The sequence below is a fragment of the Papio anubis genome, chromosome 9 (genome assembly GCF_008728515.1).
Source record: "Papio anubis isolate 15944 chromosome 9, Panubis1.0, whole genome shotgun sequence".
Taxonomy (NCBI): Eukaryota; Metazoa; Chordata; class Mammalia; order Primates; family Cercopithecidae; genus Papio; species Papio anubis.
Window position 1 is genome coordinate 48,757,669 of NC_044984.1, and position 25,963 is coordinate 48,783,631.

General features: G+C 52.0%; 2 protein-coding genes across 5 annotated transcripts; both read left to right on the plus strand.

Annotated features, from left to right (window-relative positions):
• The first annotated feature begins 186 nt into the window (after positions 1 to 186).
• Positions 187 to 25,951, plus strand: HOXC6 (homeobox C6). Of its 4 annotated transcripts, none has more exons than XM_021922471.2 (3): positions 187 to 301; positions 23,709 to 24,054; positions 24,785 to 25,951. In XM_021922471.2, exons 2-3 carry the CDS (start codon positions 23,901 to 23,903, stop codon positions 25,090 to 25,092), a joined length of 462 nt encoding a protein of 153 aa, XP_021778163.1. In that variant the 5' UTR covers positions 187 to 301; positions 23,709 to 23,900; the 3' UTR covers positions 25,093 to 25,951. The 4 variants fall into 4 exon arrangements, with proteins under 4 accessions (XP_021778163.1, XP_009179135.1, XP_009179137.1 ...); XM_009180871.4 differs by lacking the exon at positions 187 to 301 and adding an exon at positions 12,011 to 12,546; XM_009180873.2 differs by lacking the exon at positions 187 to 301 and adding an exon at positions 12,517 to 12,546 and having other exon boundaries at positions 23,829 to 24,054.
• HOXC8 (homeobox C8) lies at positions 3,947 to 7,439 on the plus strand. Its single transcript, XM_021922472.2, has 2 exons — positions 3,947 to 4,822; positions 6,189 to 7,439. The coding sequence occupies exons 1-2, from the start codon at positions 4,387 to 4,389 to the stop codon at positions 6,479 to 6,481; spliced, it is 729 nt and encodes a 242-aa protein (XP_021778164.1). The 5' UTR covers positions 3,947 to 4,386; the 3' UTR covers positions 6,482 to 7,439.
• Positions 25,952 to 25,963: the final 12 nt, after the last annotated feature.

Consider the following 25,963-nt stretch of genomic DNA (forward strand, 5'->3'; position numbering starts at 1 on the left):
TCCTGTTCCCCACCCAGTGGAGGCCAAGACACCCCTCTCTCCCCTGGTCGGGAGCGCCTGGATGCGGGCTTCTCTTCCAGACCGAGAGCGGCGTTTCCGGGCTTCCACCCCGCCCCTGCTCCCAGGCTCTGTCGCCTCCCCTCAGCGTCCATCAGCGCGGCCTGCTTCCTGCAGCCGGCCTGAGCGGCCTTACTGCGGGCAGGAAGGAGGGCCGCGGGCTTGGAGGACCCTGAGGAAATCATGGGATGCAGAGCAGGCCCACCCGGCCCGGCCCACTGTTCAATCCCAGCCCAGCCTGCAGGTCAGGATTGGAATCATTTTTTATTCGCTATCATTTACGAATTAAAACAACAACACAACTTGCATCTGGGGAAAGAAATGAAAGCTGGGGGTAGAGAGGGGCTAGCAAACGCCCTCTTCCCCTAATCTTTCCCTCCCACCTCTCCTCTGCTCCTTTGTCAGAATCACAAAACCCTAAAGGTTGTTCCACTTGGGAAGGCAGCGGATAGGTACATTTCCGCAGCCCCGAAATGCCACTTTTATGGCGCTGTTTGTCTCCCTGTTCTGGGTTTTGAATGGGGCCGAACAAAACAGCAGCGCGGAGCTGGCTAGACGTCTGGGCTTAATTGTTTTATGGTTTAAATAAGGTGGACACTCTTTCCTTTGAAATCGGATTATAGGAATGTTTTGTCTATGGCCCACGGAGAACAGGACCTCACTGGCTGAGAGGGAGAGGTGGAGAGCGCGCGCGCGAGAGGGATGGGCTACAAACCAGGGGTCAAACAGCCTGGAGAAGTCAGAGTCCCACCCCAAAGTCCTGCAGGAGGCGGTGGAATAGTCGGTGCGGGGCCAGCATCAGGGTAAGAGGAGCGAGGACTTTAGGGTGCGCGCCGCGGGCAGGCGGTCGTGGGAGCCTCGGAGCGTGCATCCGCGTTCGCGGAGATGTTCCAAGCCCAGAAATGCTCCTGAATGGGGGTAGATCGCGGTAGTTGCTTTGCTTAGAGTCTCTTAATTGGAGAAGGGAGGGTAACAAAAAGAGAAAACAGTGTGGAACCTTTCACAAGGTTTTATTTCAAGAACTTAGAAAACAAAAGAACAGCAGTCCTGGGGCAACTCCCTTCCCGGGAATCTCTCTCCTGCGCACCCATCTGGAGATTCCTTCCTCCCACTTCCCACCTTTGGGGCAAGCCTGGGACCTCTGTTAGCTTTTTCCCAGTCGGACTGCATTGGAGCAAATGGACGCGAGGTGGCGCTGTTGCTCAATGATAGAGGCGGCCGTGCCCCGGGCCGCCCTGGCCGCACTGACATTTGAGGCCCGGCCCGCAGCCGCTGCGAGAAGGCCCTGCGCCTCGGCCGGCCCGGCCCCACTGACTCTCAGCAAATCAATCCTCTCACCTGCGAGGTGTAAATAATTCGCGAGTGGCAGCGGGAGATGGGCCCTCGCTCTGGCGGCAGACTTAGAAGGCTCAGGAGGGCAGGCATCAAAAATAATCGCTTTGTGGAGGAGATAAGTGCAAAGCAGGCAGCGAGTAATTAACACAAACAGGCAGAATGACCCGGACAAACGAACATAAATCCGTGGTACCTATGAGGGCGGTGCAGGCCTCGGGGAGAGGGACAGAGACGGCCTCGGCGAGGATGGCTGCTTTCGGTTCCTTTATTTCCAGGCTCGGGGAGCGAAATAAACCAGATAACGTGTAAAAGAAAGCAAACAAACAAATGAAAGAATGGCGAGGGACCCCTAAAAGGGGAAACCAAGTCCGGCCAGGGGTTGCGGGACCGGTGGCTCTTAGGGCAGGCGGCGGTGGCGGCACACTCGGGACAGTCGCATTCCAAGACACAAAGGCCCGGAAGAATAGCTCTCTGGCAGGGTTTTCGCTGGACCATAAAATGTCGAAATATCCCCCCCCTCACCCCCTAAATGATAAGGCGCAGGCCCCAGAGCGGATCCAGCCCTCTGGGCCTCCTTTTTCCAGGCTGGGAAGAGAAAGTATTTATGACAGTCTCCAGTGACCCAGATGCTGGGAGCCCAGAGTCCACTCTGTTCATCGCAGCACCCGAAGAGCAGGCTCAGAAAAGGCAGGACTGGAACCAAAGCTGAAGGGAGCTGTGGTAGGGGTAGAGACGCCCTGTCCTGACTCCCACTGTTCTGGACCCTAGGGAGGCCTGCAGCCCTGGCACAGCCCTCTTCTGACCCTTCCCTCCTCTGCTCCAATGCCAGAGTTCCGGGTGTCTAAGAGTTTGGGCAGCTCCTGATATGGGGGTGGGATTCCCCGAATGCAGGGGATCCTGGAAGGAGCTCTTGCAGCCTGCACCAGTGAATCTCCTTTGGGAATTTGACAGAGAGTGGCCATTTCCCCAGCAATTAGTTAGATAATAGAGGGACTGGGTTGGGTGGGGGGAGGTGTTCATTTTCTCTAAACCATCCTGCCCTGAACCGCCATTCCTTTTTCCATCTCCAGAGCTGGGCTCCGGATGAGGAAGGAAAAGATCTGGTTGCCTAACCACCTCCTTCCTCATCCAACCCTGAAACCCCCAGGATGTGGAAGAAAAACAGGTAGCATTTTGTTTTCATAATGCAAAGACCTAAAGATTCATCTGTGTTTGTCAGGCATGTGTGCATGTGTGCCTGGGTGTGCACATGTGCGTACAGTGTCTATGAGGTGGCAAGGATGCTTCCAGGCATGTGTGTGCTAGTTTACACTGAGCATGGACTTGATGTGTCTCAGGGTGAGAAGCAGCACATACAGTGCGTGTGTGTCCTGAGTGTGCTCCAGGATTTCCTGGGTGTAACAGCCTCACACACTAGTGAGGGAGAGGACTGGAAAAATAATTCTTATTCATCTTTTTCATTTGTATGCACACAACACACATGTATTCTCACTTTCTCCCTTTTTCTCTCTATCTGTGTTAAGCCCAAATCACTGTACACACTTATGGCCAGAGAAGGGTGCTGATGGACTGAGGTTCTTTAATCCATTAGAATTAACTTAAGTGTATTCAGTCTTGGGGTTGGGGGAACCCTCCAGAGAAAGTGTGGATAAATATTTAAAGAGTGTCTGTTGACAGTTTCCATCCACATCCTGGCCTGGGCAGCCTGCCTGGGGACGAGGGGGCTGCAGTGAAGCCAGGGGCCCCACCAGGCTGAGCTGGCATTTCCTCTGGCATGGAGGTATGTGGGGACAAGTAAGAGGCCTACTCCAGTCCCCTTCAACTCAGATGCAAATAGTCTCCTAAGAAGAAATGTCCTGAATCAGCCCAACTAGAAGCCAGGGACACCCAGCTGCCCTTTCCTTTTAGTCTCCATAAGCAGCTTTGCTCTCAGAGCCCCTAGCCAAGCCTGTGGCCATTGCCTGGGTTTCCTGCTCCAGCAGGGGCTGGTGTCTGAAAGGGCAGTGTGGCCCTGACTGGGTATATGGAGTTTTCCCCAGCCCCACCGCCTCTGACCCTCTCCTCTACCCATAGCAGGTAGCAAGAGAGTCTCCGGGATCGAAGGAAGAAGACAGAACAGATTTGGACCCTGGGGAGGGGCCAGGGGATGGAGGGTCTGATGCCCGAAGTATTTAGGGGTATGGTGTGCTTGTACCTCCTCAAAGTCTCCAGACTTAGGGACCCCCTAGGGAGCCCATCTTTTGGGTTAGGGGCCCTGCTCTGGCTTGCAGGTATTCATCCCCTTGGAGGTCTTATACCTGTTGAGGTAACCTGGGTTGACCTGATGGCTCAGGTATCTCTCTCTCTCTGAGAAGAAGGAAAAGAGAAGCGAGGTTGGGGGCGAGAGGCACCTTCACATCTAAATTCGTACCCTGGAAAAGCTGGCCCCAGCCATTAGCTGGGGCTGGCTCACCAGCCCCCTACACACACCACACACCCCCATCCCTCCCCCTCTCCTCCCCTCCCCTTCCTCCAGGTCCCCCCAGCCCCGTACCCCTCAACCCCCACCCTCTCTCTCTCTCTCTCTCTCTCTCTCTCTCTCTCTCTCTCTCTCTCTCTCGCCTGTCTTCATGTCGTGGATTGATGAACGCGAATCGCGTGTAAGCGCCGCCACCGCCGGGAGTCTGAGGAATTCGCCTGGGCTGTTAAAGGAAAGAGCTAAGTGAGAGAGCGCGAGCTCTACCTACCGACAGTGAGGAGCGCCGTCGCCGCCGCCGCCCGCTCGCTGCCCGCTGCCGCCGCCCGCGCCCCAGACCCGGGAGCTCTGCTGAGCCGGCCGAGCTCAGCACCGAGGCGCCCCCCAACCTGCCCAGCCCCCAGCCCACCAGCCCAGCCCAGTCCCGGGGAGCCAGCCGGCCTGGGGTTTGGTCCCGGGGGGAGGGGGAGTTTCGGGGGTACCGGGCGGAGTAGTCGCGAGCCAGAGGGGAGGGGGCCGCGGGTTTTCATGTACCCAGCATGAGCTCCTACTTCGTCAACCCCCTGTTCTCCAAATACAAAGGCGGCGAGTCCCTGGAACCGGCCTATTACGACTGCCGGTTCCCTCAGAGCGTGGGCAGGAGCCATGCGCTGGTGTACGGGCCCGGCGGCTCGGCGCCCGGCTTCCAGCACGCTTCGCACCACGTCCAAGACTTCTTCCACCACGGCACCTCCGGCATCTCCAACTCAGGCTATCAGCAGAACCCGTGCTCGCTTAGCTGCCACGGAGACGCCTCCAAATTCTATGGCTACGAGGCGCTCCCCAGACAGTCCCTTTATGGGGCTCAGCAAGAGGCGAGCGTGGTGCAATATCCCGACTGTAAATCCTCCGCCAACACTAACAGTAGCGAAGGACAAGGCCACTTAAATCAAAACTCGTCTCCCAGCCTCATGTTTCCATGGATGAGACCCCACGGTGAGAAGCCTTTTCTCTTTCCCCCTTGGTCTCCCGCGCTCCGGGGTTTTCCCCCCTCCCTCGCCTCCTTTTTGTCTGCCCTCGCTTTTTCTCCTGGCTTTGGGGTCTCTCCCGCCCCACCCCCGTGCCTGGGTGGGTTTCTCGAGGTTGGGAAGGCTCCGCTGGGGCGGGGCAGGGATGGGGTGCCTAGAACATTTAGGGGATTGGGGTGAAGGTGGGGGAAAGCTGGTGTGTGGCTACAAAGGGTTAAAAATCGTTTTCTCCATCTCTGTCTGTCTGTCTTTCTCTGACTCTCCCACTCCCCGTCTCTAAAGTCAAAGTTGGGGAGGTGGCTGGGAATGGTACCCTGAGTACCCTGAGATTGTCAGCCTTTGGAACGAACCAGTTTCTCCAGAGGCAGGGAGCCTGGAGTCCAGGACAGTGGCCAGGCTGTCTTGGGGCAAAGGGAGACCCCTGTTTCTCTACCCTAGCCAGAGAGTGGTGAGACTCAAAGGACAGGCTCTCTGGCTCTCTAGGGCACCCACAGCCTCCTCGCAGAGAAACAGCCTGAGGGCCACTACCCCAACTTTTCTGTACTTCCCCCAGTTGGGAGAAGACAGGGGAGCCTGACAGGAGGGGGGAAAAAAGAATGCTCAAAAGGAGAGGGGCCATGGAGATTAGGGGTCCCTGAGCTCCAGAAAACCCTAGCCAGCCCCCCACTCAAGGGACTTATGGGGTCTCCCTGAGACCTGCAGAGTAGCTCAGGTCATGAGCCCCTCCAAGGGTGGCCCCTCATGGCCCAATTTCGAAGTACAGGGGGAAGCTATAAAGCGACAAGTTCCGGAGGGGATGGCCCATGATTTATTTGCTGGTCTCCAGTTAGCAATCAGGCGGAGCAGTGATACATTCCAGCAGATCAATTATTTTTCGTATTGGAAAAGCATTAGGCAGAGAGAGACAAGGAGAGGGCAGTGGGCAGAGCCCCTCTTCTTTACCCACAGCTTTTTTTCCTTTCTTTTGGAAGCACTCCGTCCCCAGCCTTGCTCACTAAATGCCATGCTGCACTTGTAAACAAAGCTGCAAAGGCCACTTCCTAGAATTACAGGCCTAGTGGGGGGGATTCTACAGGTCTCCCCCAGCCCCTGAAAGGCCCCAGTTTCCAAACAGACCCCAGTCCCCACCCCCACCCCACCTCCCAAGGTGAAGCCAAACCAAAACAATCCCCCAACTTTCCTGCCCTTGTCTGCCTTCTGCTCTAGCCTTTTCCATAGAGGGGAGGAGAACTGAGGACAGGACATCAGAAAGGGGAGTTTAGAGGAGGAAGAGTGGCGAGGGAAAACCGAGCCCCCACCCAAATGTAACCAGACTGGGGTTTTCTTCTGTCCAGCTCCGGGGAGGCGCAGTGGACGGCAAACTTACAGCCGGTATCAGACCTTGGAACTAGAAAAGGAGTTTCTCTTTAATCCTTATTTGACACGAAAGCGTCGGATTGAAGTCTCTCATGCCCTGGGACTGACCGAGAGACAAGTGAAGATCTGGTTCCAGAACCGAAGGATGAAGTGGAAAAAGGAGAACAACAAGGATAAACTGCCGGGAGCCCGAGATGAGGAGAAGGTGGAGGAAGAAGGGAATGAGGAAGAGGAGAAAGAAGAGGAGGAAAAGGAAGAAAATAAGGACTAAGCAAAAAAGAGAGACCCCCCCCCCTTAGCAACTCCCTTGAAGTTTCGTTTTATGGTAGCAGATAAATTGAGAAGTTTACGACTGTCATTTGCTTTTATAGAGAATAGAATGACACTCACAACTCTAACTACCTGTCAGATACTTGCAGCTCTGGTTTTATTACCTTTGGACTTCCCCTTTCTTTATTTGTTTGGGGGCTGGAGGGGGGAGACCAAGACACAGCAAAAAGTTCGGACTCTCTGTCTCACTCCTTGCCCCACACACACTTGTCCCTGCCCCCACCCTTCTGAGTCGTTCCTGGATTTTAAGGTCTGAGACCTGGCCTCTGTGCTCCTGGGTCTGTCTCTTGCCACACTCCCACCTCCCTGCTTCTCTGGTATTTATTTTAGAGGGGAGCCCCCTTGAAACGCAGAAGAGAACTTGTGGTTTTGTTTTTATGCTAAGGCTAGTGTACTAGATGTACTTTTTTAAAAAAGGAAAGGACAGAAAAAAATGAAGAAAGGAAAGGAAGGAAAGGAAGACAAATGTAAAGAAATAAGGAAAAAAGCAAGGAATATCCCCTCCCCCTCCCCAGGGCTCCCTGCTTAGAAAAACCCCCTTGACTTTCTCTAGGAACCTGATGGAAACCTGAAGGAGATGTGGGTCTCTCCCCTCCCCACATTTCCAGAAGGGTAGATAGGAGCCTGCAGTCGCCTCTAAAATCCTACCTAACCATCCCATGGTCACTCGGGCCCATGCCTTCCTCTCCTTCGCTGTTTGATTTCTGTTCTGTTGGGCCCGGCTTCCTCTGAGCTACATTAGTGTTAGTGCTCAGAAATCACCATAATCATGAAAATAATGATAATAATAATAAATCTTTAACATACTACCTAAAGGGAACCTGCAATAATCTTGAAAAAGAAAAAGAGAAAAATTTTAAAATCCTGCTATAGGAGAAAAAAAGAGAAAAAAATAAAAACCAAAAAAAGAAAGAAAGAAACCTCCAGCGTATTTTATCACTACCTATAGGAAGAAATCCTGCTTTGAGAGTATTCGTAATGCGGTTTTGTTGTCGTTTGTTGCTGCTTATTTCACTAAGAAAACCCAACAACTGAGACTGCCTAGCCCGCCGGTCCTGTGCGCTTTTATTGTGCTTCTAACCCCAGTAGAGTAGAACTAAATTGCACTGAATGTATAGTTAACTCTGTCTTGAATTCTCTGTTTATGCAACGTGCTCGAAAGAAAAAAAACGTTAAAAATATATCTATAATAATAATTTTTTGTCATTTGTCTTTATGTCCAGCTATGAATGTAGATTTTGTGTCCTGACAGCCCTGTTCCTTGTCCAAGTACTTTGTATTGTATACGTGAGTCATAATAAAAAAAAAAAAAAAGAAGAAAAATAATAGAAGCTGGAATGACTTGCTTTTTCTCCATAGCTCTTCCCCGTTCTCTACCGTCTCCCTCCTTATCCCCCTGTCTAGCTCTCTGGAAATGGTCTCCTTCACTGCTCTGGCTTTGGGGTTGAGAAACTCATGTGGAGAGAAGCCTGGGAATTGAGAAAGCATGCTGGCCTGGGAGGGAAGGTGAAAGGGGTGAGGGATTGAGAAGAGGAAGAGGAACAGTCCATCGGTTGAGAGAGGAAGGAGTCTATAGGTATGCCCTTGGGGGAATCTTGGCTCCAAACAAAGTGGGTTTCCAGATGCCAGGATCCCAATGGGAAGAAAGATTTCCTCACTCATCCACCCTCCTCCTCCTCAGCCCTGGGCTGGGCCCAAACAAAGAATCTGCCCTATGCAACTATGACTTTTTCTTCCAGGGTCTGGGGCTGAGAGTGTGATAGTGGGGTTCCTTCTGATCTCCACATGCCCCTTGTGGCCAGACCTTAGCACCCAGCACCCAGCACTAGAATAGTGAACCAGGTGGGAATGTGTGAGGCTCAAGGCAACTGGCTGGCCTGTCTGCAGGGCTTGCCTGAAGATGCCTGAAGATGGGAGATGCTAAGAATGGAGGATGAGGACGCTTAAGCCTGAAGGAGAGGAGAAAGGAAGGGGAAAGTAAGTGAGCTTGTAGGTGACAAGCCTGAGCCCACATCCTGAAATTCAAATTCAATCCTCTGTACAGGAGGATTGTCATCACTGTCATTCAGCCTGCTTGTGTGCACTCCAACTTCTGTTCAGGTTGTTTAAAGTCCACTCCCTGCTTCACCTTGACAATTGGGCAGGTTACCCAGCCCCCATAGTGTGGGCCATTTGCCTGGAGGATGGGCCTGCTGAGTGGACAGCCTGCCACCCCAGCCACAGCGGGGTACGAGGGAATCTTTACTGGTATCTTCATTCCCCAAAATGAAGAATTGAAGGCTCAGGGACCCAGAGGGTAGAAGGGTCTCTCACTTCTCTCTGGAGAGTCCTAGACTTAAAAATTCTGTTTATGCCAATAAGATTCTCGTCAAATAATCCCAAATTCCAGAGATACAAGTCTTCTGACTCAGTCAGGAGAGGGGAAAAGGGAGGGGAGGGATCTTCTGGTCTTAAAAACCAGACCCCCAAAGGCTGAAATATTTTTGAGGCCAGATTTTCTTTCTTTCCTCTTCTCTTCTCTTCTCTTCTCCATCCTCCTCTTCCTCCTCCTCCTCCTCCTCCTCCTCCTTCTTCTTCTTCTTCTTCTTCTTCTGCTTCTGCTTCTGCTTCTGCTTCTTCTTCTCCCACCTCTCTCTCTCTCTCTCTCTCTCTCCCCCCACCCCTCCTCCCTACCCCTCATCTATCTAGCTCCTGGTCAATGATTTTCCCAGACCTAGGCCCAGGCCAACTCTTGTTTTGTGTAATTTCACCGGGGTCCCAGTCACTGGCCCCCACGCAAATCTGGCCTGCAAATCTGGCCTGAGTACAGAATTGAGTTGGACTTCCTTCACAGGGGACTCCTGCAGCCCAAGAAAGGCTGTGAATTGGAAGCACACGCTGTAGGCGGCTGGGGCAGCTTTGAATAGGAGCTCCGAGAAATCTACCCTAACCCGGGGTCCCCGCTGTGAGCAGCGGCACCAGCCAGGTAACCCTGTTCTCAGTGGGAAACACCGGCTACCCACCAGGGAGGCCAGAAAAAAGAGCATTTCGCTCCGACCTCGGGCCTTCCCACAGGCGTGTCCTCCATACTCCGAGGGACGGCCGAGGTTCCGTTTCGTTTTTAAACGTGGAATTATGATTGCTGTTAATAAAAATATCCGGCCCAGTAGCCTAGTGGGATGAACCCAGCATTAAATGGCTCCGAAGGGCCTCGCCACCTTTTCTCCACACCAAATGTCCCATTCATCCCTTGTCCTGCTCAGCAATGTCCGTGGCCCCAAGCCCGGCGCGTCGGAGGGCGGGGTGCGTCTGGCGCCCGGCTTTACTCGAGATGCCAGGCATGGGGAGAGCTAAGCCGAGGGAGCCCCAGCCACCGCCTCATGAAGTACCCTCTCCCCTACCCCTCCTGCCCACAGCCTCTGTTTTCTCGTTTGTAAAGAAAAGGAGGTAAAAACCCGTTTTATGGGGGAACATAATTGTGAGCGGGATGCGCTCTCTTTAGAATCGCGTCCTCCCAAATGCTCCCGCCGTCCCATTACCGGAATGAGGACCATTCGGCTGCTGCAGATAGGACTTTCTCTCCCATTCTTTACTTTTTTATTAGCCAATCAAAGTGGCTTCCGAAAGCTATTTGTGATTTGTGAAAAATAGTATCTTTCAGAATGCTGAGTTGAAGCATCTCGCTCATTGCTCCTTGAATTTATTATTCTAATCTCAACCGTAGAGATAGAAAAATGCAGCTATTAAGTTGGGGGGCAAATTCGTTTCTCTGCATTAAATTTTTTTTCTTCCCCACTCCCTCATTTTGTAAGCAAAGGAAGGTGCGGACCTGCAAGAGATCTGGGGGTGGGTGAGAGAGGTAGCGAGCGTCCTGAAGGGCTCTTTGAGGGACCCTCGGATAGGCAAGTGGTTTGGTCTCCCCAGTCTTATCTTCCCCAGATAAGATGCCCCAGTGACTGCCTGCTGGCTGGGAAAGTTACCCCGCCCCAATTAGGGAGAACTCAGGACAGGTTGTGCCACAGTCTAGAAGTGAAATTTCCGGTGAGCTGCCCGCAGCGCCGTCCCATTCTCCCTGCTGCCCATTGTGAAAAGCTGGGCCAGCGCTTCCTTGTCGTAATTTTTAACTACCTGTTATAAAATTTATGGGTGGGTTTGTAAAAAGAAACGAGGTCCCTGCATCCGGCCTAGGGAACTGTTTTGCTTACTATGGAGGAAGTTTGGGGAAGGCATGAGGTATCCCCTCTTGGTCCGGGGAGAGGCACCCAGCCATTGAGATTCCCATGCCAGCTTGATGCGGGACCAAGTGGAGAGCTGCTGGCCTTCAAATCTCTAGCCCGTGGGGAGAGTGACCTGGCTGCAACCCCTCCCCCGGCAAATAGTCTCTATGGGGGAATTTATTCTGGATTCACCTTCAAAATTATGGGTCTGGAAAAACAGGCTGCTCGAAATTTTAGCACAGAAGGTGGAATTCAGGGCAGTAAAAGGTTATTTTTTCAGGCCTTGGTAGTACATCCCAGCTGCCCAGACACTGAATCAGAAAATTTTTCTGAGAAAGGCAGGTGGGTGTGGGCAATCTAAAAGGCTTACTGCCTTGCACCCCTCCCCCCAAAAAGGAAGTAGAGACCAAGATCTTGGGCTTAATTTTATTTTTAATTGTAAAAAGATTCCAAGTAAGCCACCATTTGAACTGGGAAGTGAAACTAAGGATGGTCTTGGGGAAAAATGTTTTTCTCTCTAAGAAAGGGACCCCGGGATGAGGGTCGTTTTGAGGGTCCTAGAAGTTGCCCCCAATTCTCACCTCTCCTGCTAAACTGCAGGATTGCCCAGGGTAGGTCTAGTCCCCTAGGTTCTTCAGACCACTCCAGGTCAGGTTTGGTTGGATGGTTGCCAGTGGTCTTAGACTACTATTCCTGTCTAGGGTGGAGTAGGGGTTTTCAGGGGTACCCCATAGACGGGATGTTGTTCTCTTCCAAAAAAAAAAAAAAAAAAAAGGAAGGGGTAGGGAGGCACCCTTTCAATCCCTGCAACTCACCAGCCATCACTGCCTCAAGGCCACAAATCTTTGCAAAGCTTTGAATTCCCCCTGATCCAACCTTAATGCCCCCATTTATTAAGGACAATATTTAAAACTCGGCAAGCCAGGAGAAGCAACCGACCCTCCGTGCTTGAAGCTTTCTTTCGTCTGGGCGTCCGCCCTCAGCTCTTTCCGCGCTCGCCTGCAGCAGCCCGGCCCGTGGGGAGTGGGCGGGGGGGGGGGGTAGGGGGGGGGGGGGGGTCCGGGGATGCTCCCTCTACGAGAGAATTGGGTAAACATGGCGACCGCGGCGCCCATTTGCACACGCTACACAAATGCATCGCATTCCCGGTTGTTTGCAGAAAATTTACAGCTGAGTAATAAAAGTTTACGATCGACTCACAAGTTGGATTGGCCACAAGAAGTCATGTGGATTCCATCCATGAACGTGAACTTTTTATTGTGGTTTGTCCGTTCCGAGCGCTCCGCAGAACAGTCCTCCCTGTAAGAGCCTAACCATTGCCAGGGAAACCTGCGCTGGGCGCTCCCTTCATTAGCAGTTTTTTTTTAATTAATCTGATTAATAATTATTTTCCCTCCATTTAATTTTTTTTTCTTCCCAGGTGGAGTTGCCGAAGCTGGGGGCAGCTGCGGAGGGTGGGGACGGGAGGGGAGAGACAGAAGTTGAGGGCATCTCTCTCTCCCTTCCCGACCCTCTGGCCCCCAAGGGGCAGGAGGAATGCAGGAGCAGGAGTTGAGCTAGGGAGCTGCAGATGCCTCCGCCCCTCCCCTCTCCCAGGCTCTGTCTCCTGCCCCCTTCTTGCAACTCTCCTTAATTTTGTTTGGCTTTTGGATGATTATAATTATTTTTATTTTTGAATTTATATAAAGTATATGTGTGTGTGTGGAGCTGAGACAGGCTCGGCCGCGGCAAAGAATGAGGGAAGACGAGAAAGAGTGGGAGAGAGAGAGGCAGAGAGAGAGGGAGAGAGGGAGAGTGACAGCAGCGCTCGGTAAGTGTTTCCTTATTGGTTCAAATATGTAACTAATGGTCCGTAGCTGGGTGGCGGTTTCAAGATAAGGACAGCAGCGGCTTGTCTTGGTTAGGGAGTAGAGGAGGATGGCGAGAGGGTGGGCGCGTAGGTAGTAATGGGGAGGAAAAGTAGGGGGTGGGAGAGAAATGGGGTTAAACTGGAATACTGGTAACTGGTAGTGGGGCGATTGTGTTGTCCTGTTGTCACTGTGTGCCAAGTTGGGGGTGGAGGGGCAAGGGAACAGCACCTGTGGGGCTCAAGCTGGCGGTCTAGGGCGCCAGCTTTTACTGCCCACTGTGTCAGTACCTGCTTATTATAGATCTTCGGGTCTCGGCTAATGGAACTGGGTCGGAGGAGAACTGGAAGCTCAAGCTCCAGGCGGGAGAGAGAACCTAGAGGCTGTACCCATTGCCCCCTAAGCAAAGTCAGCCCCCCAACCCCCAAACAAACTTTCCAGCGTCCCCTCCCTGTCTGGCAGCCTCCTCCCTCCCAGAAAGCGCGACTCCTAGAGCTCACACATGCGCAGTGTGGGCCCAGGGCCGGGCCGCCGAGCAGGAAGCGGGCGCATCTAGGCTGCCGGCGGGGCCTGTTAATTGGCAATTAGGGGGGAGGCTGGTGGCTGGTGCGCGTCAGCCGAGAGGAAAGCGTCTGCCCACCCCCTGCTCCCGCCCCCACTCGAGCGGATGGAAGGGTGGGAGGTGCCCTGCGTTGGGTAGAGGGTGGAGGGTGGGGGTGGGGGATGCAGTACTCAAAAGCCATCTTGTGCTTGGAGAAAGAGGCCTACCGGCTTTCCCTTCCCGGGTCCGGCGCGCCTCACCCCCAACCGCTGCCATCCCAGCCGGGATGCCCACTGGACCGGGATGCCCGCTCGCCACGCATGGCTGCTCTAGGCTAGGACCTGCCCCGCCTAGGGCAGAGGTGGGGAAGGCCCTAAGCTGGGCGGGGACAGGCCCAGTCCTCCTGGCAGGGTCTCCTAGGTGCTGTGGAGGCAGTGAGGATTCCGGGGGCTGCTGGCTTATGGGGTAGGGGCGTCAGCCTGGGGCGGCGGGAGAGTCCTGGGCACTCGGGATCTCTCTAATAATTGGTGCTAATGGCCTGTTGTATAGTCTTAACCCGACGCATATGGTTTCATAACACAGTGGCTTAATTTCTTCCAAATGTACATGGCCCTGAATGTGTTGCAGTTTGATATATGACCCCGGCCCGGGTCCGAGGCTCCAAGGCGGCCCCTATAAGTGTGAATTTCTGTTTATAAAGGGCGACGCACACGCAAACGCCTACACACCCAGGCAGACACACCCGGAGGCGTGGGGGAGCATATTCCAGACGAGGTCCTAGAGAGCCTGGGGGCCAGACTCACCTTCAATCTAAGCCAAGACACCCCCCCACCCCCACCCTCTCCCAGAGGCGCGACTGGGATTCTGCGCCAAGTCCCAGTGGGGGAGGGGATCGCTCCACGATTTCCTGTTTAAACCCTGACCCGTCGCCTGTGGGGGGCCGGGGGAGGGGGAAGAAACCTGTTTTTATCACATTCTTTAAAATACAGTTTGCATTCAGATCAAACCGCTTGGGCCCGAGCTGACGGTGAATTTTATCTCCCCTCCCCCCACAACCGCCTTCCCTTCCTTTTCTGCCCCCCCAAAAATTCCCCTTTCGCAGCCAACATAAAGGCCTCTGAGGTATTCTCCCGGGGGAAGAAATGGCATTTTCTCTCCCCCTCCCCCCCTCAGTAGGACTTGTGTGTCGGCAGAGGCGTCTGACGAGGGGCTAATTTCGCGTTCCTTGTTTACGATCGAGAAAAACGCTTGGCTCTCCCCAAATGGGCCCAGCCCGCCGCCTGCTCCGGCTGCCGCGCGCTCTCCCGCCGCTCAGGCACGGCCCAGGGGCTGACGCCCCGGAGATCCAGCCTGCGGCAGGCGGGAACCCGGAGTCTGTGGGACCTGAAAAGGGCAAAGGGAGTGCGGTGGGACACTGGAGGGGCCCGAGAGGCCCGAAAAAGGGAGCTTTTCTCCTGGCGTAATGTGGGAATCGCCTACCGGTGAGGCCTCTATTTCTCTCTTTCGCCTGTATTTTGTCTGCCCCCGCCCCTGTGGATGGCCGCTGATGGGGGTGGGGTGGGGGTGGGAACACAAGTGTCCTTTGTCCGTCCCCGAAAGAAAACCTTTTCCAGAGAAGGCCATTCAGGCCAGTGGAGATTCACCTGGAATATTAGAAGGGCCCCCTCCCACCCGAGAGGCGGGCCTGGGCGAGGCTAGGGTGTTTATCTCAATCCTGGAACGACCTGAGTGTGTCCACAGTGAGATTTGGGGGTGCTAGAGTTCGAGGTTGGCCGCTTAACAGCACCATCCTGAGGTGTCTTTATATAATATTTTAATTGATTTTCTGTTCCTTCCTGGCTAGAGCCCTGCAGCTCCCCCACCCCCATCCTATGCCCCTCACCCCTAGACCCATCCTCACAAGACAGAGGCAAGGAGAGAAGGCAGAGCAGCAGCGACCGGCCCTCTGTTTTCATTTTCCACCCTGGCCAGGGGATAAACTGGACCCCAGTGGACTCCAACACCAACTCTCTGCTTCCCAGTTACTTTCGATTTTCTTTCCCTTCTCCTTCTTTCTCTCCTTCTCTGGCATTCAAACAGAAGCACAAGAGGATCCACCAGTGGCAGCTCTCAGCCTCCTTGCAGGCCACATTCCCTGCTGACCTGGTCCTTACTGCAGGATAGCCCTTCCGTGATTATCTAATAAGAGCCAGGGTGGCTGAGAATAGAATCTGGCTCAAGGACTCTGCACACCCCAGGCAGAGACACTGAATCTGTGGGTCAGGGCCTGGCAACATTCCTTGAAGCCTCCGGCTCTGAGCCCACTCTTTGGGCACCCTTAGGCCTGCCGGCTCTCCTTATAAGGGGCTTTGTCAGCCCTGCCATCCGCTGTATTTCACCTGCGGGTTCCTAGCTAAGGAGAAATGGGCAGAGCAAACCCTTTCTCTCCCTGGTCTGACAGTTGTGATCCCGACAGAATGCAACCTTGTTTAGAGAAGGCGACCTTGTTGGGTTGGCTGTTGTGTTCTGAAACCAGGCTTGGGAGTGTTATGTATTTATTATATACAGGCTCAAATGTACAGACTCAGGCTTATGCATGAATATATACAGACTCATATTTCCTTGGTGGTTAATTGTATATTACCATGCCTATATTCGCTCAAACACCATTTTATGTGCATGCAAAATTTTGTTAACCCTCACTAGATGAGAATGGGCTCATGGAGGCACCGGGTGCACTGAGCAGGCCCTCTGTGCATGCTCTGCTGGAAATATGTGTGCACTGGAATCGGAGTATGCAGGTTCCAGTAACCAATGGATGCCATAAAGGCTTTCTCAGACTTTATTGCTTTTGTTGCCTAAGCAGCTGGACTGGGGAAATACTAAATCCCTTCTGCTTTCTCTCCACACCTTCTAGCACACTCTCCCAACTTACAAAGTATTTTACAAGGGAGACCAGTTGTCTTGAAATTGAGTTCTGCGGGACTCTTTTCACGGGCGTGGTGGGTCTGCAAGCAGTTCTGAGTAGACAGGGACCTGGCACTGGAAGCCTCCCTGGGGCAATGAAGGGATAAGAGTGGTTAATAAGGTGGCCTCTAGACAGTGGTCTGGGGCGGCTGCTGGCCAGGGTGCTTGGAGAAGCTGGTGGAAAAGGCAAACCAGAAGGGGTAGGGATGCAGTGAATATGTTTCTCCCCCTGCTTGCCCCAGCCGGCCACTCACCCCGCCCCAGCCCAATTTGCCTGCATCCATGGTGGTGGATTGGGAGTTCTCCAAGGTCCCCCAAATACCCAGATCTGGTTGCTGGATGAACTGCATTTTAATCCTCGTCAATATCTGAGCCAGGGCGAGACCTGGTCAGGGAGAAGACTGGTCCGAGCAGCATGGGAGAGGACGCTGGGACCGCCGCCTGTGGCCTAGAGCACTGAGTATGGGCTACCGAGGCTGAGAATTAATGGGCCTTCTTTCCCAGCCTTTTTCCCTTCCAGAGACACAAAAAGACAGAGCAGAGGGGAAATATCAATGTCAGTGGAAAATCCCAAAAAAGAAAGCAGGGACCAGAGTGGGGCTGGAGGGGTTTTCCGCCACTCTCTAGGTGATCGGGTTCCTCCCAAGACTCTTGTCCAGACAGGCTGCACCAAGAGATGTGCAGCTTTCTTCCACCCTTCACGGAGGGCAGCCTTAGGCTTTCTGGGCCTTGCTTACCCCGGGCACTGGGGTGACATTACCTCAGGATTGTGCCCCTCGCCCAGCCCATGGCCTCTGCCATGGTGCCGCTGCCGCTCCTGTTTATTGTGTCTGTGAGTTGTTTACTTGTTTTGTCTGCTGCCACCCTGCGTCAGAACCCCGCCAAACCAGCGAACTCGCCCAGGAGAACAAAGTACAGTGCTATCCCCGAGCTCCCTCCCCTTTCCAGCAACCCCCTCCTGCCCTCACAAGCTCCTGCACTCTCCCTTTCTGAGGGGAAGCAGCAGAAATAGTCTTAAAACAGGGCAGCTGTTTATAGGGTCAGGGGAATTATGGGGACACCATAAACCTCCGGGTGTCCCTGTGGTGGAGAGACTTCTGAGCAGCCCGTCCCTTGCCTAGGCTTTTCTTCCTTTCCCTGGTAACCACTTGGTTAAGGGGGCCACACTCACTGAGAAAGTTGAGCCCACCCCCGTCAACCCAGTCCCCCACTACCCCACTTCTTTTTGCAGGAGTTTCCCTGAGACCGGGTTGTTGGGTTTTAAATCAGAGTAATGCTAGTGGATTCATAAAGCTAGATATAGCATGTCATTCTCCTCCCACACTCCCTTCTCCTCAGCCCCCCAAAATTGCAGTGAATTTAAGCAAATCCTACAAAATTAAATTGCCCCTTTGCTAAAGATCCTATATGTTTCCAGTCTTGCCAGGTGTAGAGTCAGATAGTTGGCTTTTGGCCTTTAATTTTGCTCCTGGCTATTAAATTTAAAAGAGTATCATTCAAGTAAGTAATATTCTCGTTTCTAAAATTAATTTTCCCCTCCCAGTCTCTCTCTGTCTCTGTTTTTGCCAGCACAGATTAAATGGTTCTTTCAGATCTGCAAACAATAAAGGATAAAATTATTTATAGGGAAATGAGGATGCTGTTTTATTGTTGGCTTATTGTTCCAGAACATAACAACATTTTATTTTCAAGCAGGAGAAGCTAGACCAGGGGGAGAAAAAGGGGGAAAGGAAAAAAACATGAAGGGAGGGCGGGAACCCACACACAAAACTCCTGCTATGTATAACTGGTAGGACATTTACAATTTCTATATGACAACTCACTGTGACGTCATAAATACCGAGTTCTTGAATTTTATAATTCTCATGAACCTCTCAAATAGGTCCAAGCAATGCTTCATGTGGAGGGGTATAGAAGAAGCCAGGAGGCTGGGGATCCCTTGACCCAGTGCAGAGCAGCACATCCCCTATTGTGGCTTCTTCTTCATGGGACATCCTCTTGAGGCCCTATTCTGGGGGCTGAAAATATTCTGGATATTCTGGATTTTAATTTTTCTCCTGGGCCAAGCAGGGCCACTTGCTTTGTCCCCCTCAAGTGTCCCTAGGCGTCTAAGCTTTCTCCCCATTCCCAGCTCAGAGAGCTATGTCCCCAGGCTCTCCCCAAGCCCCCTCCTGAGCTGATACTCAGCTGCTTGGAATAGAGGTGGGAGGCTTGGGCGCCAGCCCCCAAAAAGCCAGAAATGATTTTTTCCAGATGGAGCTGGAAGGGGGCTCAGGGTTGAGCGTGATGGGGTAGAGATGTTTGGGACCTATTTTACGTTAACCTTAAGTCAGAGAAGTGAATTGAGAAGCCAAACAAATGCCGTTGTGAGAGTTTGTGTCTGCTGATGGTAGCAGCAATAAGTGAAGTGCTGGTTAGGAAAGGTCAGGCAGAAATCTGGAAAGAAAGAGGGAGAGGAAATGTGACATGAGTTAGCAGAGCCCCTCCATATACCTTTCTTCTCCTTTTAATTGCAATAAAGCAAAAGTAGCTCGGGTAGCCTCTCAACCTCAGCTTAAAAGAGGAGTCACCAGCGCAGGCCTCGGAGGTATTTGGGGGCAGTTCTCAGCAGCTTAACATGCTCAATCTGGCCTCTTCCTCCTTTCCTCCTCCCTGCTGATTCCCCAGCTCCCTTCAACTGGTCAGCCCGGGCCCTGTCCCCAAAATATTAGCACCCCAAAATGGAATCAATTTCTGCGTTAGATGTGTCAAATTTCACTTCTCTCCATGCCTAAACTTTGAAAGGAGGAGTGTTCCTTTTTGGAATGTGGTGTGTGTAGGGGGGGCAGGTATGTGTTCAGACAGCTTCCCCCATCATATCTATGGGAAACTGAAGCCCCTTAGGTGAGCCATGCTTTAGTGTTCCCAAGCAGCATTCCCTGCATTCAGGTTCTCTGGCAGACCAGGAGGCTGTCTTTGCGATCTGATCCTTTGACTAGGAGTTCCATGGAGATCAAAGGAGCTTATTTATACACAAAACACCAGGCATTTGGAGTAGAATTTATTTTTAATTTCTAAATAAAAAAGTCTAATAATAGACCAATCGGGCCAACTAAGCAGTCACTCTAGAACAGCAAAGCCTTAACCAAATAGTGTGATTGTGAGGGGAGCTGAGCAATTACTGAAACTCGGCTTTCTCCGTAACAGGGATTTTAACCCTCGTCCAGTGGCACAAAAGGGGCCGGCGGGGCAACCGCTCTTCTCGTGCTCAGAAAAGTGAGAATTGGGGGTGGTGGGGGCAGGGTCGGGCAGCTACGGTCGCGTCCAGGCAGCTGAGCACCCAGGCCAAGCGCTGAGGCGGAGCACTGAGTCCTGCGGCTCCAGTGCTTGGGTCCCTGAGCAGCCTCCGCAGGCACCGAGCTGTAGTTGCGGCGCAGCAGCCAGGAACGGAGTATGTGTATCTGTGTGCGAGGGTGGGTGAGTCACAAACATCCGCGCAGAGTTGGGGGATCTGGGGAGAGAGAGGAAACAGAGAGAACACAACTCAGGAGGACCTCTGGAAAATATTGTCCCCTAATAAAAATTCCAGATCTCATCCCGTTCACTTCAAATATCCCTCCCTAAGAAATTAATATATTTCCCAGAGCTGAGTGGAACGCAAAAGTCAGCAAGGTGAGGCCTGCCTACGAACCTCTTCAGGCTGGGTCCAGTCCCACCCACCCTTTCCCCAGTTCAAAGCTCACAGGCCCCCAGGCTTTCCCTGGCCTAAAGCGGAGTAAGGCTGGAGTGGTAGCTTTTAACTTGCCTAGGGAAATTCCCAAGTGCCCAGGCTGCAATGCCACCCTTATCCTTGGGGACTCCAGGCCAGTGACTGCACCCCACTCAGGTCCAAGGCGCAGGCAGTAAATTTCTCTCCTGTAATTAGCGCTATCAAAAGCATGTGTTTTGCACTGGGGAGGACTGGAGAAGCAAGTGGCAACTTTTCCCCTGTATTCTTTTTGTGTGTTTTTTGAATTCTGTTTTTGAATCCACTAATTAAAGCCTCTCTGAAAGTGAAAATCTGCTCTTGACACCAAGCCCCTTCCGAATGCCTGATTTGGGAGGCCAAGGGGCCAGAGCAGCAGCAAGGAGACCTGCAAGCCTGATGGAGTTGGGGGGGGGGTAGTGTTCTCTGATTTCTCTAGGCTCGTTTTATAGAAACAAAGAACAAGTTCTCTCCCCTCCTTCCCAAGACTTGTGCATATTTACAGAGCACAACTGCAGTTTTAATAAAACATCTGTTCTTGCTTCTGCTGATGAGTTTCCGTAATTGTTTTCAGACAAATTTAACAGGAAAATATAAATATATTTAGAAAACTCTAAGTCCTAACTTTCCCCCTATAGACAGCCATTCTTTTGCCAAAAAAAAATAAAATAAAATAAAATTAACATGAAATGGGAAAAGGAAAATATAATCCAATGGAGGGAAGATCGGGCTCATCCGACCTGCTCTCCCCCCTTGGAGCGAATCCTTTCAGCAAATTTCAGCTACATAATTAAAGATCTAAGAGAAAGAAGAGGGCTTCTTTCCTCAGGAATGAAAGGTAATGGAGGGGAGTGTGTTGAAAATTAATTTTGCCAAAAGTTTTTAAGCAGTGGAGGAATTTATTTGTATTTCTGTTTCCCCTTCTCTCCCCCTTCCAGCATTTCTGCCTTTTTCACCCAGCAGCTGGTTTCTGTTCATTATAAATTGGCGAGACCTTTCAGTCTCTGCCCTCTGTTTAGGAACGTCATAAAACACTTAACTTTCCGGGGCTGAGGCTCACATTCTGCTTCTCAGGTCGCCAATCCCCCTGAGCCCACCGCCTTTAGGCCCCAATAGAGAATCTCCCCAACTTTGGGGCCCCTTTCCTCTCCAGACATGGTTGAGGAGGGGCTCAAGGAAACCTAGGCATCCTTGCTGGGGGCTGTAGTCCATGCTGCCCCGGAACCCCCTTCTTTCTTCCAAGGTCCTTCCCTCCCCCACCCAGACATAAAAGAGATTTTTAAATACATAGAAAATCAACACTCACTGAAAGCGAAACCTCATTAAGACATCCTATCTTCCATCATTCAATTTGTTGTACATTGCAACAATTTAATATCTTGAAGGAAATATCTGACATGATTTATTCCTCTAGCAATCTCTCTCTCTCTGAAACCGGGGTGGGGGGGACGGAGTTGCTCTCTCTTCCGGCCTCTTCTACTTGTTACACCATTACCCTCAGGGCAGAAAGGAGGCTGGGAACTCTGAGAGAGGCTACTTGTGTCCAGGGGTGCACTGACTTGTTCCCTAGCTCAGCCCCCAGAGTACTCCTGCCTTGTTGTCTCTCCCCCACCTCTTGCCCTCCAGGGGGCCTAAAACCTCAGCCAGCTGTTAGAAACCTCTGCTCAGGCATGCCATGAATTTGAGGACAGCTGGATTATAGGGCAAAAAGCAACTCACATTGGTGTCTATGTTTGTGTACCTGCCAAGTCACCCCAAAACGAGATAACTCATCTAAAAAATTTTTTTCTTAATTTAAAAATCCTCCTCTACCCTTTCCCCTTCATTTCCTTGGTGAGAAGAAAGTGTGGTCTAGGAGGAGGAACCTTTATAATTATAGGAGTCTTTCCCCTTCCCTTCCAAATACCGACAAATTTCTGTCCTTTCTATGGGATTGGGGCTGTATTTTTAAAAACCAACACATATTGTCTGACAGGAAGACTCTTCAACCCCCTAACGAGGTTCATGTATTAACTAACGTGTTGTCTCCACCAGCTCCTGCACACTGTCTGCTTTTGGGTTCGAAACTTTATTTTTCCCTCCTAGCGACACTCCAGGGAAACCTTAACGTTACAGAAGATGAATAAACGAGTTTTTTTCTCAGCATAGTCCCGTTTATGGCTTTATTGCTACCCATTGATTACTCCGCTTTGTTACACAGAAGGAAAAGATCATAAAATCCCGCGACATCCGGGTTCTTGTTATAACCAGTTTCCCCCCCCAACTCACCCAAAAATGGTGGGGGTGGGGGAGAATATGAGCTTTCACTGCTCCCTGCACACTCCCCACTACCCCTCTTTGTCAACTCAAAGCATTTTCAGCCTATATCACGATATCAAATTAAGTTTGGACTAATCAGGAGAAAACCCCCATCTGCACACTTTCCGCTGTTTCAGTTCGCCTACTGCGGCTCTCTCAGAAGCCTCAGATTCAGCGGCCTTTTCGTAACCATCTCTTCCTTTTTTTTTTTTTTTAGCCTCAAGATGGGGGAAAAAATGGGGGTTGAGGCTGCTGAGAGGCCCATCCCCACCAGGGGTGATGGCACTTGGGTGAGAGCTCCTTAGAACCCCTTTCTGAAGTCTCCAAGCCTCATAGCTCAGGTCCAGGGGCGCCTCCACTGGCGGTGCCCTGAGTCTGGAGGGGGCAGGGGCTTCTGACCAAGGCAGGGGCTTGAGCTTGCAGGAAGCCAACTGTCCATCAGAGCCCCACCAGCCTTCTCTTTCTGGCTGGATCCTATGTGAATTACCCCACCGGCCCTCACTGGCTCCAAATCATAAATTCTCACCAACATAAACAGGAGTTGATGTCTCTAGAAAGATTCTCAGAGTTTTCGTTCTTCCTTTCTCTCTCTCTCTCTCTCTCTCTCTCTCTCTCTCTCTCTCTCTCTGTCTCTCCCCCTCTGGTGCCACCTCCCTACATTTTACTTCTTTTTTCTCCTTTTTCTATTGCATTTTTATACATTTGCCCTTTTAGGCAGAAATGCTGGAAGAGTTTTCCCAAAAGAGGGGTCCTGAGGAGGAGGCAGAAGGAAACCAGGAAGCAAAGGAGAGCAGATGCGTGGCCCGTTTGCCCACTTCAGCTCTGCCACTGTACCCTGAAGTCTTGCCCCTTTAGACCTAGTTGTTCCCCACATCCCTCCTACATTCAAGACTCTCAGCCACACTCTACTTACTCAGGGGAACAGGTTTTATGAAATTTCTTTCTACTTTTGATTTTTTTTTAATTATTGGAGAAAAAAATACTAGTTTAGTGATGGGACTCACTCCATGGAGTGTCAAACCAGGATTTCCTGCAGGATTTCTGGGGACTCCCTCCTGTGCTGGGAGGGAGTTCCTCCTTCCTCCAATGGAGAAATCAGGATGTAATTTTACAAGGGGGCAGATATAAAAGATGAAACCAGATTGAAAATACAGGGATTTATCTAGCCCTGGCTCTAGCCACAGCACAGCAAAGTTAACTGGGGCTAAGAGATTTCCTGGGAGTACAGCTCTCCTTACCTAAGTCCCAAGGCGTTGCTCAGGGAAGTGCACCCCTCTTTCACCACCAAACCAGTTCCCCTACATACATATTTTTAAAAGAAATCCAAGTCTTACTTTCAAAGCACACACTTAGTCTCAACTAGGGAATCAACAGAAGCAGAAGCGATTTTTTTCCCCCTTCTTGACATCTGGCTTGCCATTGGCTGGGAGGGGGTCAGCTGACTTTGTCATTTTGTCTGTCCTGGATTGGAGCCGTCCCTATAACCATCTAGTTCCGAGTACAAACTGGAGACAGAAATAAATATTAAAGAAATCATAGCCCGACCAGGTAAAGGCAAAGGGATGAATTCCTACTTCACTAACCCTTCCTTATCCTGCCACCTCGCCGGGGGCCAGGACGTCCTCCCCAACGTCGCCCTCAATTCCACCGCCTATGATCCAGTGAGGCATTTCTCGACCTATGGAGCAGCCGTTGCCCAGAACCGGATCTACTCGACTCCCTTTTATTCGCCACAGGAGAATGTCGTGTTCAGTTCCAGCCGGGGGCCGTATGACTATGGATCTAATTCCTTTTACCAGGAGAAAGACATGCTCTCAAACTGCAGACAAAACACCTTAGGACATAACACACAGACCTCAATCGCTCAGGATTTTAGTTCTGAGCAGGGCAGGACTGCGCCCCAGGACCAGAAAGCCAGTATCCAGATTTACCCCTGGATGCAGCGAATGAATTCGCACAGTGGTGAGTTTTACAGCTCCGAGATATAAATTAAATAAACTGAACTGGCTTTATGACCGGCTTCCCTAGAAGAACGGGCGGAGAGAGTTTTTTATGGCCCCATAAAAACAATCACGCTCGTCTCCTTGCCGAGACAGGGCCCCCTCTTCTGCCCCCTCAGCTTGCCTCCCGCTCGCTTGCAGGAGCCTGGCCCCCTTGGCCCCTGACGGATTGGAGGTCTCCAAGACAAGCTGAGGGGGCAGGAACAGGGCAGGGGATGAAGGGAGGGAGCAGAAGATGGGGGAGCCCCCCAAAGCGGAATCAGTCTGAGGAGAAGGGAGGGGGAGAGGAGAGGCAGAGAAGTGGGGAGAAGTTTCCAAGAAACTAGGATACTTGGGGAGATGGTGGAGCCCAGTCCTTGAGAAAGGGGGCCCTCATCCCCATTATCTGGGATTTTTCAAAAATCAGCTTTTAGACTTGCAGCTTTCCGTTTGCATTTTGCCCCGCCCCCCCACCCACCCCACACACCTTTCTTTGGGACACACACGTCCCACCTATGGGAGGTCTGAACGAAGTTGGGGTCCTGGCTGTACCCCCAGTGGGGGTGGGGCAGGGCAAACGGGAAAAGGCTAGAGCCCTAATGGGGCTGCGAGCTGCTGGCCAGGTTGGGAGGGTCAGGACTTTGCTAGGCGAAATAGTCTGCAGAGGACGCCTTGCTGATTGCTTTTAGTGTGTTTTGTGCCCGGATCTTTAGGGGTCGGCTACGGAGCGGACCGGAGGCGCGGCCGCCAGATCTACTCGCGGTACCAGACCCTGGAACTGGAGAAGGAATTTCACTTCAATCGCTACCTAACGCGGCGCCGGCGCATCGAGATCGCCAACGCGCTTTGCCTGACCGAGCGACAGATCAAAATCTGGTTCCAGAACCGCCGGATGAAATGGAAAAAAGAATCCAATCTCACGTCCACTCTCTCGGGGGGCGGCGGAGGGGCCACCGCCGACAGCCTGGGCGGAAAAGAGGAAAAGCGAGAAGAAACAGAAGAGGAGAAGCAGAAAGAGTGACTAGGACTGTCCCTGCCACCCCTCTCTCCCTTTCTCCCTCGCTCCCCCCCCCAACTCTCCCCTAATCACACACTCTGTATTTATCACTGGCACAATTGATGTGTTTTGATTCCCTAAAACAAAATTAGGGAGCCAAACGTGGACCTGAAAGTCAGCTCTGGACCCCCTCCCTCACCGCACAACTCTCTTTCACCACGCGCCTCCTCCTCCTCGCTCCCTTGCTAGCTCCTTCGCGGCTTGTCTGCAGGCCCCTTTCCCCGTCCAGGCCTTGGGGACTCGGATCCTGAACTCAGACTCTACAGATTGCCCTCCAAGTGAGGACTTGGCTCCCCCAACTCCCTCGACGCCCCCACCCCCGCACCCCGTGCGGAGGGCCGGCACCCGGGCCTGGGGCCTCTGCTTCGGGTCTCAGGGCCCGGCTTGGCAGCCGGGGAGGGCCAGAGGCCCAAGGAGGGCGCGCCTTGGCTCCACACCAACCCCCAGGGCCTCCCCACGGTCCCTGCCCAGCCCCTCTGCCCCAGCAAATGCCCAGCCCAGCCAAATTGTATTTAAAGAATCCTGGGGGTCATTATGGCATTTTACAAACTGTGACCGTTTCTGTGTGAATATTTTTAGCTGTATTTGTGGTCTCTGTATTTATATTTATGTTTAGCACCGTCAGTGTTCCTATTCCATTTCAAAAAGGAAAAAAAAAAGAGGGAAAATTACAAAAAGAGAGAAAAAAAGTGAATGACGTTTGTTTAGCCAGTAGGATAAAATAAATAAATAAATAAATCCCCTCGTGTTACCCTCCTGTATAAATCCAACCTCTGGGTCCGTTCTCGAATATTTAATAAAACTGATACTATTTTTAAAAGTTTATACCGGGAAT

Excerpts from the sequence above, each read along its gene's own strand:
- HOXC6 (XM_017945926.3), top strand. The coding sequence starts at position 23,655 with ATGAATTCCTACTTCACTAACCCTTCCTTATCCTGCCACCTCGCCGGG. Across the intron at positions 24,055-24,784 it reads GCGAATGAATTCGCACAGTG|GGGTCGGCTACGGAGCGGAC; the intron begins GTGAGTTTTACA and ends CCGGATCTTTAG.
- HOXC8 (XM_021922472.2), top strand. The coding sequence starts at position 4,387 with ATGAGCTCCTACTTCGTCAACCCCCTGTTCTCCAAATACAAAGGCGGC. Across the intron at positions 4,823-6,188 it reads TCCATGGATGAGACCCCACG|CTCCGGGGAGGCGCAGTGGA; the intron begins GTGAGAAGCCTT and ends TCTTCTGTCCAG.